This window comes from Nestor notabilis, unplaced genomic scaffold, assembly GCF_000696875.1.
Source record: "Nestor notabilis isolate BGI_N333 unplaced genomic scaffold, ASM69687v1 scaffold6692, whole genome shotgun sequence".
Lineage (NCBI taxonomy): Eukaryota > Metazoa > Chordata > Aves > Psittaciformes > Psittacidae > Nestor > Nestor notabilis.
This window is the reverse complement of record NW_009918728.1, coordinates 51,501-65,379: the sequence shown is the minus strand read 5'-3', so window position 1 is coordinate 65,379 and position 13,879 is coordinate 51,501. Positions and strand designations below refer to the sequence as shown.

Sequence of the window (13,879 nt, the reverse complement as noted above, 5' to 3'; positions counted from 1 at the left end):
CTTGCCACGACCACCTCTGTTAAAGGCTTGATAGATTTTGTAAAATAGCTGCACAATTGAGTGTGGTCTTTAGTTCAAGAGCACGTGAAAGACTTCTTAGTGTTGGCATAATGTTGTTAAGTATTGGCAGCTCTTTAACACTGCTGTGATACAAAATAGAAGCAGAACATTTTCTACTTGATTTCAGGGAGACAATTCAAATGATATTTTAACCAATTTGTTCAGGTCACCATTTATGTTCTTCTCCAACACCAAGAAAACCTTAAAATGCAGTTAAACACTCTTAAATATCTCTCAGCTGTGCCTCTGGATTTCCTGGTATGTTGAGTAGGCTGGACTGGAGTTCTCCTAATGGTTCAGGCATGCCAGAGCTTGCCACTGACTAGTGTCCTACTGCAGGAGGGCAATTTCTGCATGTGGATTAGGATGCACAGTGTGGGTTAGGCTTGCATTCATCCTGAACTTGAATTTCATTTTACAAATAGTGATGTTTGGTGTCTTCAGAAGGTTATTTCTATACTAATAATCTAAGTGGTGTCAGTAGGGCATGTGAGATCCAACTTCTGCTCCAGGGAAGGATACAATTTATGATGTGGCCCTGGTGCAGCTGTGTGTACTGGCACAAAGCAGTGGGAAGGGCAGGGCTACTTCTGTTGGCATGTCCTTATATATATGTGATAAGTGTTGGTAGACAGCTTGATCTGTGATCAAGATATATAGAATATCAAGATATATAGAATCATAGAATGGTTTGGGTTGGAAAGGACCTTAAGATCATCCAGTTCCAACCCCCATGCCATGAGCAGGGATGCCTCACCCTAGACCATGTCGCTCAAGGCTCTGCCCAGCCTAGCCTTGGACACTTCCAGGGATGGAGCATTTTCCCCATCTTTGAGCAGCCTGTTCCAGGGCCTCACTACGCTCATAGGAAAGAACTTCCTTCTTCTTTCCAACCTTAACTTCCCCTGTTTAAGATTGAACCTGTTACCCCTTGTCCTATCACTACAGTCAGTGATGTGGAGGGCAGAGTTAGGGAAGGCTTCCTGTGGTCAAAGGCATGTTTTCAGAGTAATAGATGTATCAAACCAGGGAGAAGCTAAACTCCACTGTAGAAATGGGTTGGGCAAAAATAGAACTCAAAAATGCAATGTGGAAGAAGCAGCTCTCCATTTGCAAAGGAGCACAGGAATTGTGGCATCTCTGCTACTTTTTAATCTATTTCCTTCCTGCTTTCTTCTTCCCTGTGATTGGAATACTCTAACTCAAAGACAGGAGAGTAGCCTATATTTGGGCTACCTCCTGCTGCTTGTCTACACTGCATAGCTTGGCTGCCCAGGGAGAGCAGGACCTGGCCTGCTAGAGATACTTACTCTGAAGTTAGTAATTCTCTCCAGCTATGGAAAGCATAAACTTCTGAATTAAATCAAGCATCCCTTCTCTAAGCCCATCTCCCACAGCGGGGCCAGTTTTCACGTGTTGTTATGAGGCAGACCCTGCTCTGTTTCAAGCCTGAGCTCTGATTTACATTTAAACACGTATTGTACCTAAAATGCATTTTACCTTTTGCTAATAGCCTTTCTTGTGCACGTTGAGGAATTATGTTTTCCTGGATGCCTTGTTCTCAGCGCTGTCTGGGGTTGTGGGACCTCTTTGCATAATCCAACCATTCTGCAAAGGGCATGTCTTTCAAAGGTTGCTGTATTAAAATGTCCTGCTGCTTCCTCACGGAGGAGATGGAGCAGCTCTGACTGCTGCAGAATGCATAAAAAGGGGTAAAAAAGAGTTTTGCCATTCAGAGTGCATTTCCTTCATGCTAAAGAGACGTGTAATCAGTCTCCTTTCAAACACACCTTTGTTGGAGCAGGAAAGGTCACAGCAGAACTGAGTACTTGAAACCTTCAGCACTCTAATGGCATAGTCTGAGGATTTTAAATAACTAATCCAAACACAAGATATTTTTGTTATCCTCTCCAATGTTTTATAATGTCTTCAAGGTGCAAATGTAGAGGCCTTTAACATGTGAGCTCTGTAGCATGCAGGCTTCAGTTGTGGTGTTACATAGGAACACCAGGCAAATTGAAGTTGCTGTCTACTTCTGCTGAATTCCTTCCTGCTCATTTCCAGGGAGTGGGTTCCTAATTGTTAACCGTTGTTTTTTGGCATTATACAGGAGTCTTTCTGATTTAGAGAGATTCCTATATATTCCTTAGCTGCAGCAATAATATTTCTGTAGTGACTTGAAAAAAAAAAAGAATTAAACTAATAAACGTTAGCTCATAGATTTTCTTTCGTCTCCCTGCATGGATGGTTGTGAAGTCTTTCTGTGCCCAGGATGTGCCAGGGAAAAGCATAAATGGAAAGAACAGAAGGATAATGCCTGCCTTTTCTGAGGGTGATGCAAGTTTAATCTTTGGAAAAACCTTTGAGGAATGAGTCTCCAGATTCTCCGTGGAAGGAAATCTCTTGTGTTAAATGCTACATGATGCATTCAAAGCAGCTTTGTGATGCTGCGTGCCCTTTAGAACAACCAGGCATGGAAAAGCAGGGTTTGCTACACAATTAGATGGTTTAGAAAGGCTTGGTGTAGCATCCTGAGCTATGCCACCATCAGTCAAGCAACACCCCCAGCTCCTTCAGGTGATGAGTGTGGGTGCCTGATGCCAACAGCTAGTTTAATCTTTGTTCTGTGTCTGTAGATCAGGGGTTTTTTTGCCTTCAGATTAGAATCCTTCATAGTTCTACTAGAAGGATGAGCAGGGATCCTTCGTGAACCTGGGTAGCATGTAGGTATCTGCTTTGAATGCCTGATCACTTGACTAGAGAATAAAAACTGCTCAAGTCACTTGACTCTTGCATCAATCCTCCAACGCAGAGCCCTTCATTTTGTAGTCAGCCCTGGGCAATGTTTTCTAGCCATGCTTTGTAGCCCTCAGGAACACAATGGTGATGACAAGCCTCTTTGGGGGGTTTAAGCCATTTTAATGCAAAGACTGCCTTGTGTTCTACTGGCCTTGCCCCAAACTGTGATGTGCATCCTCTGTGAGGAACAACTTGCCAGTTTTCCTGGAATCACTCGCTTCAATGGCTTTGTCATTCCCATTTGTTTAACTGGTGTTATGCAGGTTGGAATACAGGAGCAGCCCAGTGAAGCTCCCCAGACTTGCCTTTTTTTAAAGCACACAATTGAAATGCCACATAGCTAAATATAACTCCATTTAGGATGTTGTCTTCTGGGCTGCTTGGAGTGTATGTGAGCTGCTTCCAAGATGGCTAGGAGTAGCTCTTGACTGAAGTCCTTTAACCTTTGAAATATGAAGGAATGTGCTTTTTAAGGTACTGAACAAATGCATGGGCTTGCTGTTGTTCCAGATACCTTTAGCTGTTTCACAGGCAAGTCAACATGTGCTTCAGATTGATAAGAGCTGGCTTCATAAAATCATAGAATTAGTGAGGTTGGAAAAGACCTTTAAGATCACTAAGTCCAACCATACCCCAGCACTGCCAAGGCCACCACTAACCCATGTCATTGAGGGCCTTGTCTACATGTTTTGTGAAAACTTCCAGGGAGGGTGACTCCAGCACTACCCTGGGCAGCCTGTTCGAGGGCCTGAGCACCCTTTGGGGAAGGAATTGTTCCTCATCTCCATCTAAACCACCCCTGGTGCAGCTTAAGGCTGTTTCCTCTTGTCCCATCCCTTGTTCCTTGAGAGCAGAGACCAGCCCCCTCCTGGCTCCATCCTCCTGTCAGGCAGTTGCAGAGAGCGATAAGGTCCCCCCTGAGCCTTCTCTTCTCCACACTAAACCCCCCAGGTCCCTCGGCCCTTCCTCATCACACTTGTGCTCCAGGCCCTGCACCAGCTCCGGTGCCCTTCTCTGGACCTGCTTCATAATGTCTCTGTCCATCTCCTGTTTATTTGGAGAGCATCAGCCCACGTGTTAGAATCAAAGGAGAGATTTCTCTATACTTCCTATGGAAGTGAATGCTTTAATGTCATGTTTGCAGTGATATTTAGAAATATCTCTCCAACCAGGATGTCCAAGCAGAGAGAATCACTTCAATACACGAGCTCACAGCACAAGGAAGCTTGGAGTTTTCTAGTTTATTCTCCTTCAACACCTTTGAGAGGATGGGCTTGAAACAAAAAGCAGACTTTGATAAGGAAGATGTTATAAATTGAAGATAGAGTTTGTACTGAGTAGAAAATGAGCTGAAATTGGGACTGCAGAATACATTTAGAGGCAAACTGGTGGAAACCCAGCATCTTGTTACCCCAAATCTGCTCCCCATGTGTCATCTGAGTAGCTTATACATGTAAACCACTGCTTTAGTTACCAGCTTTTCTAAATCCTTTGTGGAAAAACATAGGAATGGCAAGTCAGAGATCCTTAAAAAAGAGAGCAATTAAATGTTGTCATGAAGCTTTGCTTATTCATTTAAAGTGGAATGTATTTCAGTTTTCTTCCATTCTTAGTAACTAAGCAAAACGCCAAGCTTCCCAATTGTTTGTAACAAAGACTTAATCCAGTGTTCCAGTTACTTCAGACTGTGCTCTTAGACTACCAGAGAAGTAGTACTTTGTTCTGTCCAGCTAAAGAACAAGGAAAAAAGATCTGTGAACTCCCACACTTCAAAATGTGACTCTAGGCAGCAGGCTGACATCAGTATGGAGTCAAAATGAGGTACCGATTTCTTGTCCTGACTATTCTCTTGTTGGACATTCCAGACTCTAATCTATTTTCACATCTTCTATCTTATGGGATCAAATATACAGGTATGGGGTTGTTGCAAAAAACTGAAGAGTTGTAACCACCATCCATAACTCATGAAATTGTGTGTGAACGAGGAAGATGTTGGAGAAGGTTTGAACCCAAACAGCTTTATATAATAAGGATGTATTTGGGGTGAAAGTAATATCCTGCAAGTGGAGGAAATGTGTAGCTGTAATTGCTGTGACACACCAGTGTTTCTTCTACCCAGTAGTGTTCCTATGAGCTGTGCTTTGATGTGGGGTGTTTTCAGTGAATTGTGGTTACTGACATCAGCTTATGCACAATTAAAGTGACTGTAAAATAACAGTTGCACTTAACTTCACACCACAATGACTTTTAAGTGTTGGGTTTTTGTATTCCAACAAAACTCTTGAATAGCAGCAACATCCATGGTATGAACCTGGAACTTCAGGGCCCCAACCTGATCTATGGGTTTTATGTTTGGGGGAGGAAGTTGGACCAGAAGCCCCTCAGAAATCCCGTCCAGTCTGAATTCTCTGGTTTATTACCTGGAAGCTGATTGCTGTGTCCTTTCTCCATCCATATGTGCAGAGAGGTGTCTCTCGGCTATGTGGGGTGTACATCCGGGATGTCATACAACAGCAGAGGCTCTGAACCCATTTACTTAAGGACTCTCTGAATTTTACTTGAGCAAATAAATGGAATTAGTTTGTCCATAAATATTTTTGGATGCCAAATGAATAAGGTTTTCTGATGCACAGAGACAGGAAGAAAGTTGGTCTCAACTCAAAATGTTAATCCTAATGTCCATGGACCTGGAGAAAGAAATCCTCAGGTTTCCCCCTCTGAAATGAATCCAATGCTCCATCATGGGCCTCATGCATTTTATATGATGCTCTCTGGGTAAGGTTTTCCTCTGTAGCAAGTCAGAACCTACTTTCAGCTATTTAAAGCTGCAAGATGACATTGCAGGAATTAGTTGCATTTATTGCTGCAGTTCTCAGCATGCTCATAGACAGTACAGGCTCATCTGGCTATCTGATACATATGTCAAAGGGCTGGGCTTTAAACCTGCTTCTGCAGTTGGCTAAAGAATAGGGGAAAACAGGAAAACAAAAAAAGGGCAATTTCTTTTTACTTTATGGAAGTTGGGTGGTGTGTTTCAGTGGCTTTAGCCCCAAATTGTCTGATGGGCGCATGATGGCTACTAGTTAGTCAAAGAGGACAGGGAATGCAGTCTAGAACTTAAACCCATCTCTTTATCAGTGAAGTGATTGCAACCAAATCCATTTCTAATCAGTGATATGGTTAAAACCTGTGCTCTCCCAGTGATGTGAGACCATCAAACCTGCTAGATGGTGCATGAAGGGAGGCAAGGTGCTTTGGTGCTCTCCATGGAGTTGAGGTGTCTTCGCCTTTCTCCTCCATCTGGCGTGCTGGTTCTCACTTCTTTGGTTTGTTTCAGATACTTCACTGAAGGTGAGCCCTGGAAAGAAACTAACCATGAATTAGGTTGCCTTTTTTCCATCCTAAATGGCATAAATGCAATATTTTGACAAAGCGATGGTGGTTTTTTCCACCCCCAAAACTTTTATCGCTTCATTAACACCCTTCAGTGAAGAAGGTGTTAATGAGACGGGTACCAGTTGAAGTAAGTAGCAGCCACCTGGAGCTTGGCTTTTCAAAGCCAAGTGCAGTAGGAGAATGTTGAGGGGAGAGAAGAGCAAGCTTCTTGTTGCAGTTTTCTTTGATATTATGATGCAAGTTCTAAATGAGACTGTTGCCATGAAATCAAGGTGAAAACAAAGCTATTGTGAAGGCAGAGCAAAACCAGCTGAGGAGGACTGCCCAAGATCATCTGGGCTTTCATGTTTTGGTGAAGTCTTTACAGCTAGCACTTAAGTTTCATCCCCTTTCCTGAAACTGCAATTTGTCTGGTCCAGCCTTGGAGCTTGGATCCTTAATTCCACCTCAGAAGATCCAGAAACTTATCGAGTCACATGTGCCAGTGGTGGTAAGCCTTTGTTTCCTTTACCAGGGTAGAGCCTACTTAAAACATAATTTCAGCTTTTCCTATTCTTTTTGAAGAATTAAAAGGTCAGACTGCATAATCCAGAACACCAATGAGGAAAAAGGTGTGAAAACAATTTAATGAAAGCTTTTACCCTAGCGCCTATTTTTGGTGCCAGAACATCAATACCAAGGGTCTAGCATTTGCTAGAGTAACATATCAGGAGCATTTTGGGTCTATAGGACACATAAATATAGATATACAAATAGGACATATAAAACTCCACCTTGTCAAAGATATTTGGCTTTTTTACTATTCCCTTTAGGAAAGGCATTCCTGAATAGGGCAACATTGGCCTCTTGCTGTTTACATGATGGATTTTGTTGTAATTATGGACAATGTGTAAAGCATTTAGTCCCCAAGTAGTCCATGTTTTATCTGTGTATTGTGAAAATGGGGTTAATTTTTGCACCAGCTTTGCAAGCTCTCTTTTTGAGCTCTGAACCTTATTTTCTTTCTTCATATAAGTGGAATCCACCACACAATAAAGATAGGATCGGAGCATTACCTTGCTTGATGGAGACATGCACTGCTTCACCCCCAACTATAAACGTGCTTTGTTACAGCTGTATTCCTCGTGGTTGAAAATATGCTTGGAAATACATTGTGTTTCCTTCACTTGGGTCACCTCTGTGTGTTCTCGTATGTGTGTCCTGCTTTGAACCTCTCTGAACAGCCCCTACTGCTCTAGGGCTTCAGAGCTTCTTGTTTCCCAACCTTTGCAGACTCTGTTCTTGAGACACAGTCTCCTCTTGCCATTTGATGGTCTTGTGCTTGTTTTCAGCTTTTGATAATCATGCTTGATGCACGTAAACCCAAGAAAAATCAGTTTGTTCTACATTATTAGGGCTTTTTTCAGTACCTGCATTTCATTTACATCTGGTTGTCTCTCTTTGCTGGTACTGGGTTAACATTTCCTTTCCTCAGCTAGCAACTTACCTCCATTTTCTTAGGGCAAAACATAGCTTTGGTTTTTTTTTAACCCCTTTCTTTAGACCAGACTTTAACTTTGGGAGATAGATATTCTCCCTGCTTTACTTCTCCAGTGCCATTGCAATCAATTCTTTTGTAACTAGTGCATCTTGTGTTAAATGTCAGTAACAAAAGGCTATTTAGATCAATAGCTCAATCACTTCTGCAGCTCAGGGATGATTGTGTCAGGCACTGCTTTCTATATGTTCTTAGGCTGGTAGCTGCTGCAAACATATGTTACAATAGTTGTTGATCTCTGTCAAGATCCGAATTTGTGTGTTCATTCTAGCAGGTGAGGAAGTTGGTAAGCTCTTTGGTCATGGCGCTACTGATTTTAAGCTATCCAAGGGGGCTCCAGCCAAAGTAGGACTCAAGCTGCTCTATAGGCTTCAGGAGTTTGTCAAAATTACAGTTAGCTATTTCCACATGCTTGTAATATGCATAAATTTAGTCCTCCAGTTGCATGATCACGTCAGCAAGAGGATAAGTCTTGTTCCTTCTCCCGCCTACACCTCTTCCAGAGGAACTTGGTTACTGCCTCTGCTCTGGCTTGTGTCAGCGAGGGCAGTCGCTGCAGTTGGAAGGGGCATTGCTGCTATGTAAAGCTGGGATTCGTTTACATGCCAAAGCTGGAATGTAGCTTGGCTTGGCCTCGCCTGCATTTGGCCAACAGGTAGCTCATAAATATTGGCAGAAGAAAACTGACTCTGTAAAAGGCATCTTCCATTAGTAAAGCCTCATCGATGAAATCGGGTTGCTCAGGAGTGGTAAAACTGTGTTTTTGTGCTCCTTTAAACTCTCTGTCTTCAGGCTCCCTGTCCACTCTCTTCTGAACTCAGCATTTGGCCAACATGGAGCGTTTCCAGCTTTCTGGCTCTCAGAGTCTGCTGTACATGTTTCTATTTCTGCATATGGGATTTTTTGGCTGCCCTTTTGACTAGCTTTGAGCTTCTCCTGCACTCCCAGTTCAAGTGCACCTGGCTTTCAAAATGCACTTTTTCTTTATTTGGATTTGGTGGTTCTTCACCAAAATACACATTTTAACATGGGGGGATTGCAAATGTGAGGACCCCTGCTGGGAACTAGATTTGGTTACTCTTTGGCAGAATTGTAGGTGGAGACCAACTTGTTTGTCTGCTTTTAGAGCATTAGTCAATTGCTTTCCTCACCTTTATCCTCACTGTGGTGTCGGAGATCAACTTCTGCGGTGGTTTCATGCTATTGCCATTTATTCTTTCTGTCCTGCAGGCAGATAACCTTCAATGAATAACAAAAAATTTATAATTAGTTGGAAAGATAATGATGTACTTGAGTAGCTGCACCTTGGACCTCAGTGTGTTACACTTCTTGCGTTGTGGTGTATCATGAAGACCCATCGGGCTCCTGGGAGAGATACTTAACAACAGGTTTTCCCTTGTTCTTTTATGCATGATAGCAATTGGCTTTAAAGATACCCCAAACCTGAACAATCCTCCCCTTCAAACACCTTTGAATGAGAACTTGCTGCGTAACAGAATAACTCATTCCTGACTAATGCAGTAAATACAGCTGCTGATAGAATGAACATTTACAATACAGTTTTCTTGTAAGCACTTGAAGGTGCTTATTCCTACTGGATTTGACATAAAGGATTCACTGCAGATTTGGACTATTCTGCTACTTACTTCTATAGGATCTTAAGGTATGATCTATGGATTATTGCCTCCTTCCTCCCCCTTCCAAGAGCCCTGACCTTTGTGAGCTTTCCAGTGTTGGCTGCAGTTTTGCTCTGCTGTTGTGTAAAGGGCTGACACTCATACACTGGCAGTGATTCTTCCTACACTTTGGGAATCAGACAGCTGTAAAGCACAAAGAAGGGCAGGTTTTCAGTTTGAAATGGCTATAGTATAACCACTTTAACAAGACCTCTTGATCTGTTTGTATTTTGCTATGTGTTTGTTCTGTTGGTGCTCCTGTCTCTAGACCAGAACATGGTAATAACAAGGCAGCAGTACTGTGCTTGGGGAAGACCAAGTAAGGAAACTGTTGGGCTCTGAAAGCTTCTTATGTAAGCAATGAGATCTGGAGAGTGTCATTTTCTGTTTGGTTTTGAGCAATAATGGAAATCACTGTCAATTGCCAAAAAAGCAGGAGCACTTCACTTCCCAGGCTCCTCTGGTGCTCCAGGGAGCATTCACTGTAACACATAACTCTTCTTCCCTCTTCCCTAGAAACATGTCTGCTTGGTACTGGCAGGTTTCAGCTCTTTTTGCAGCTCCTAGCTAGAGATCTTACCGGGAAATGGCCCTCTGGCAGATGTACAGTAGCTGCAAGCGTCGCCTCCGCTTACTGATGCTGTTTGATGTCTTGCCTTTGCTGTTTTGGATGACTGAAATACAGAACATTAACCCCAGCCCTTTGTAATGCAAAGTGTTTATTAACTTGTATATGGAGGCTTTTCTACTGCCTTCATTCCCATCTGTCCATCCAGGATTTTACTGCGGCCTGGAATGCCTTTTTTAAAGAGCACTTTTACCTCTTGCTGGGGTGGGTAGTGCCACCAAGTGATCACTGTGGTCTAGTGTGAGGTGTCCCTGCCCATGGCAGGGGTTTGGAACTGGATGAGCTTAAGGTCCTTTCCAACCCAAACAACTCTGTGATTGTATGAAATCACATTTGTGTGTTTTCTTTGCCATCTTTGTGTGCTGATAACAGGGTTGCTCAGATGAAGATCAAGTGTTGCATTGAAATACATCATCATCTGAGATGATGTTTTTCAAGAGGATTTGAAACTGATGGAAATGTAGGTTTAAAACTTCAATCTGGAGAATATTTACTAAAGGGACCTCTTGCTGCAGTGGTCCAGTTTAATCTTTTTAAATTAGGCTTTGTGCAGAAGTTGTAATACTTCTAACAGCTTAGTGAATACAGAATCAGATTCAAACCTGAAAGCTTTTGACAGCTTGTTTTAGTCAAATTAGTGAGACTGCTTCTTTTTTATGGGACTTCCATCACTCTCTCATACCACATGTGTTACTGTGTAGCCCCAGCAGCAGTGCAGCTCTATATTATGTTAAAATATACAGTTATAGCCTTTTCTGCCTGCTGCAAAGGCCAGGCAAGGAGGTATTCTTGAAGTGGTTGCTTAGTAGCCAGGACAGCTGGAGAAATAGGGTTGAATTAGAGTTTGAGATCACTCGGCCTTTGACTTCAGGGGTGCATTTCATGATGCATCTTTGTGGTGATGAACCTGTAGAAGATAGATCCCTTCTTGAGCATCATCCCTGAGCTGCTGTCATCTCTTTGGCTCATCTCAGTATTATGGTGGAAGGTAGGAGAAAAAGGCTTTGGCATAGGAGGGAGAAGCACTAAGATTTGGAAAGAAACTGGTATGTGTCTTATGCTGCTGCTTCAGCCTGTTGTGTCTAGAAAACCACGTAGAGGTAGATGTCAGCCTTGCTGTTTGATTTGTGTCTCTGTGGGAGTACAGTCTTCCTCATTCAGCATCCCTTGAAATGGGGACAGTCCAGCAGAGCAAGATCATAACCCAGGCTCCTGTGTTACCTCAAACAGCAGTGTGAAAACAGTGTGATCCTCATTAACCTCAAGAAGCCACAACAGTGGTCTTAGAACAGTTTACTAGTATTAGAGGCAGTTGTGCAATAGCTTTTCCACTCTCGCCCTGCAGCACTGGATTGTTTGCTGTAATACTTGAGCACAGACCTCACCTCCTCTGCTGCTGGAGTGTGAGGCTGGAGCATCCTAGTCAAATGAGGTTGTAATTGAAACCATTTCTGAGGTTAATACTTACTATTTTTGAGCGTTCTTGTAGCTGTTCCTTGCAGCTACGGGACTGTGCTGGCAAGGAACAGGTTCTGTGTGTACTCTAGAGACTCTCGGCCTTGTTTTCTTGCCCAGATTGTTCTTTAGACATCCATCTATAGTGCAAACTTCCCATGTAGTTGTCAATGTGCAATTGTTTCATGAGTGTGGCCAGTTGGTGGGGAGGGGAATGCTATTTAATGGGTGCACAACAGAAATCTTACCAAGGCTTTAAGTCCACCTTTTTGTGTTCTAATAGCCATTGAACTGTCTTTCAATCCTCTCCCTGAAAATAAGCAATGAATTTGAGGAGAGGGATAACACAATTTGAGGTTTATCAGCTGTGTGGCGCTCTAACCCTGCTTGCTGACGGGAGCACAGCAGTATATGACAGGTTTGGTGCATAATCTGTCTGGCCAGCTGTATTCTAATCCTGTAGTTTTAGGGGGGCCTGCTGGGTCCCTCAGCTTTAAAGGCAACACTGTTTCCAATAGATATCTTGGAAAATAGGATTGAAGGACAATTCAGGATGTCTGTGCACGCAGCTCCGAAGCTGGTAAGTATTGAAGGATTCCATGCTGTAATAAAGATAATTTTGGCCTGATCACAAATGCCAGCTCAGCATCTTGTTTCAGAAGGCAAAAATTGTGTGCTCTGTCAAAGTACCTTTGATGCTGTTGGTTTCCCAGCTATCGGAAGGGTATTTCGGCCTGTGTGTGTATATAGCACTTTAGCAGGTTGTGAGGCTTTTGGAGCTGCAGTGATCCAGCTACTTCAGGAAATAGGTCACTTGGATGTTGGGGAATTCCCTCTCTTGGAAGTCCAAAATAGATGGAAGGAAAGGTCAAAGTAGGGTTCACAACTGTGAGCTGTGCAAGGCAGAAGGTTAAAGTTTTACCCTTTCCCCTCCCTGTAGATAGGTCATAGGAAGGAAGAAATCCCTTCAGAGAAAAGCCATCTGGCCATGAACACTCAACACTTGCCCCTTCTGAAAGGGGCTTGAAAACCCATCAGTGTGTTCTAGGGCTTGGAGGTACCTCTGAGCTGGTGTGTGTTGCAAACACCACTGCCACAGATGGGTCCCCCAGAGAGGCTGGAGAAGCACTTCCTGCCGTGAATCCATGCTCCAAATGGGAGTGAGCTGTTGCAGACTATCTCCGTCCACCAGTGCCCGGTGTTGTGCTTTTTCTATGCAAGCTGTGTTATTGTAGATGCTAATGTCTTCTCTAACTGTTTGTTTTCTGCACCTCATAGCTTTGTTCTTTATAAGCTCTTTTGTTTTCTGCCACTCTGTCACTGCATTTCTGCTGCCCCTCCCTCTAGCTGGGTTTGTCAAGTCGCCCATGTCAGAAACTAAACTCACGGGGGACGCCTTTGAACTGTACTGTGATGTGGTTGGGAATCCCACTCCAGAGATCCAGTGGTGGTATGCTGAAGTCAACCGGGCTGAGTCTTTCAAACAGCTGTGGGATGGTGCTCGGAAGCGCCGTGTCACCATTAACACTGCCTACGGGGCGAATGGGGTGAGTGTGCTGAGGATAACCCGCCTTACCTTGGAAGACTCTGGGACTTACGAGTGCAGGGCCAGCAACGATCCCAGGAGGAATGACTTGAGGCAAAATCCCTCCATAACGTGGATTCGAGCCCAGGCTACTATAAGCGTCCTTCAGAGTGAGTCCAGCACCCTACAGTAGTGGCACCGTAGTGCCTAGAGGCAGTCTAGTGACCCTCACCCTCCTGTTACCCCCGTCCAACCCTCTGCTCACTTGTCCTGTTGTTCTGAACCCAAGACTGCTCCTCCACCTGTAGTGCTGCCGTTGTCTGCCCTCTGTGTCTCTTCTCCTTAGGATCAAAGGACTTGGGAAAAATCTGTGGGTTAGTTTTAGAGCTTCTGTGTGAAAACAAGCCCAGTGTTGAATCTGTGTTTCTTCCTTCCCCCCTTTAGTGTTGTAGTAGGTTTCTAGTCACCCTAATGCTGGCTTCTCCATGAGTGCCTTCATATTTGATTTGTGTTCTTCCCAGGTCTAACCATTTCATTTTTCTCTCTTCTTTTCTCTTGGAATTTCTCTGAATGCCTTTTCATGTGGTTTTGGTTGCCTATATGCTGCTGTACCAATCCTTCCCTTTCAGTTACACGTGACCTTTAATGGTGAGATTTTTCCATGAAGTGGTGTTTCTTTTCCTTTCTGAGCAGCAGCATGTTCCTGATGGCTTCTCTGGTGCAGCAGCACTGAACTGATGCAGCAGCACTGAACTGATGCAGCTATTTTTAATCCAGCTTATGAAAGGAAGAGGGGAGGGAAT

The 13,879-nt window shown here is 43.6% G+C and overlaps 1 protein-coding gene across 1 annotated transcript in view; it reads left to right on the top strand.

Moving 5' to 3' along the window:
• Positions 1–12,829: 12,829 nt before the first annotated feature.
• Positions 12,830–13,879, top strand: part of NPTN (neuroplastin) — a gene marked incomplete at its 5' end in the record, with an annotated part of 31,947 nt that continues 30,897 nt past the window's right edge. Inside the window, one exon of the mRNA XM_010009875.1 lies at positions 12,830–13,246. Coding sequence (XP_010008177.1) covers positions 12,830–13,246 — 417 coding nt within the window. The remainder of the gene's footprint in view (positions 13,247–13,879) is intronic.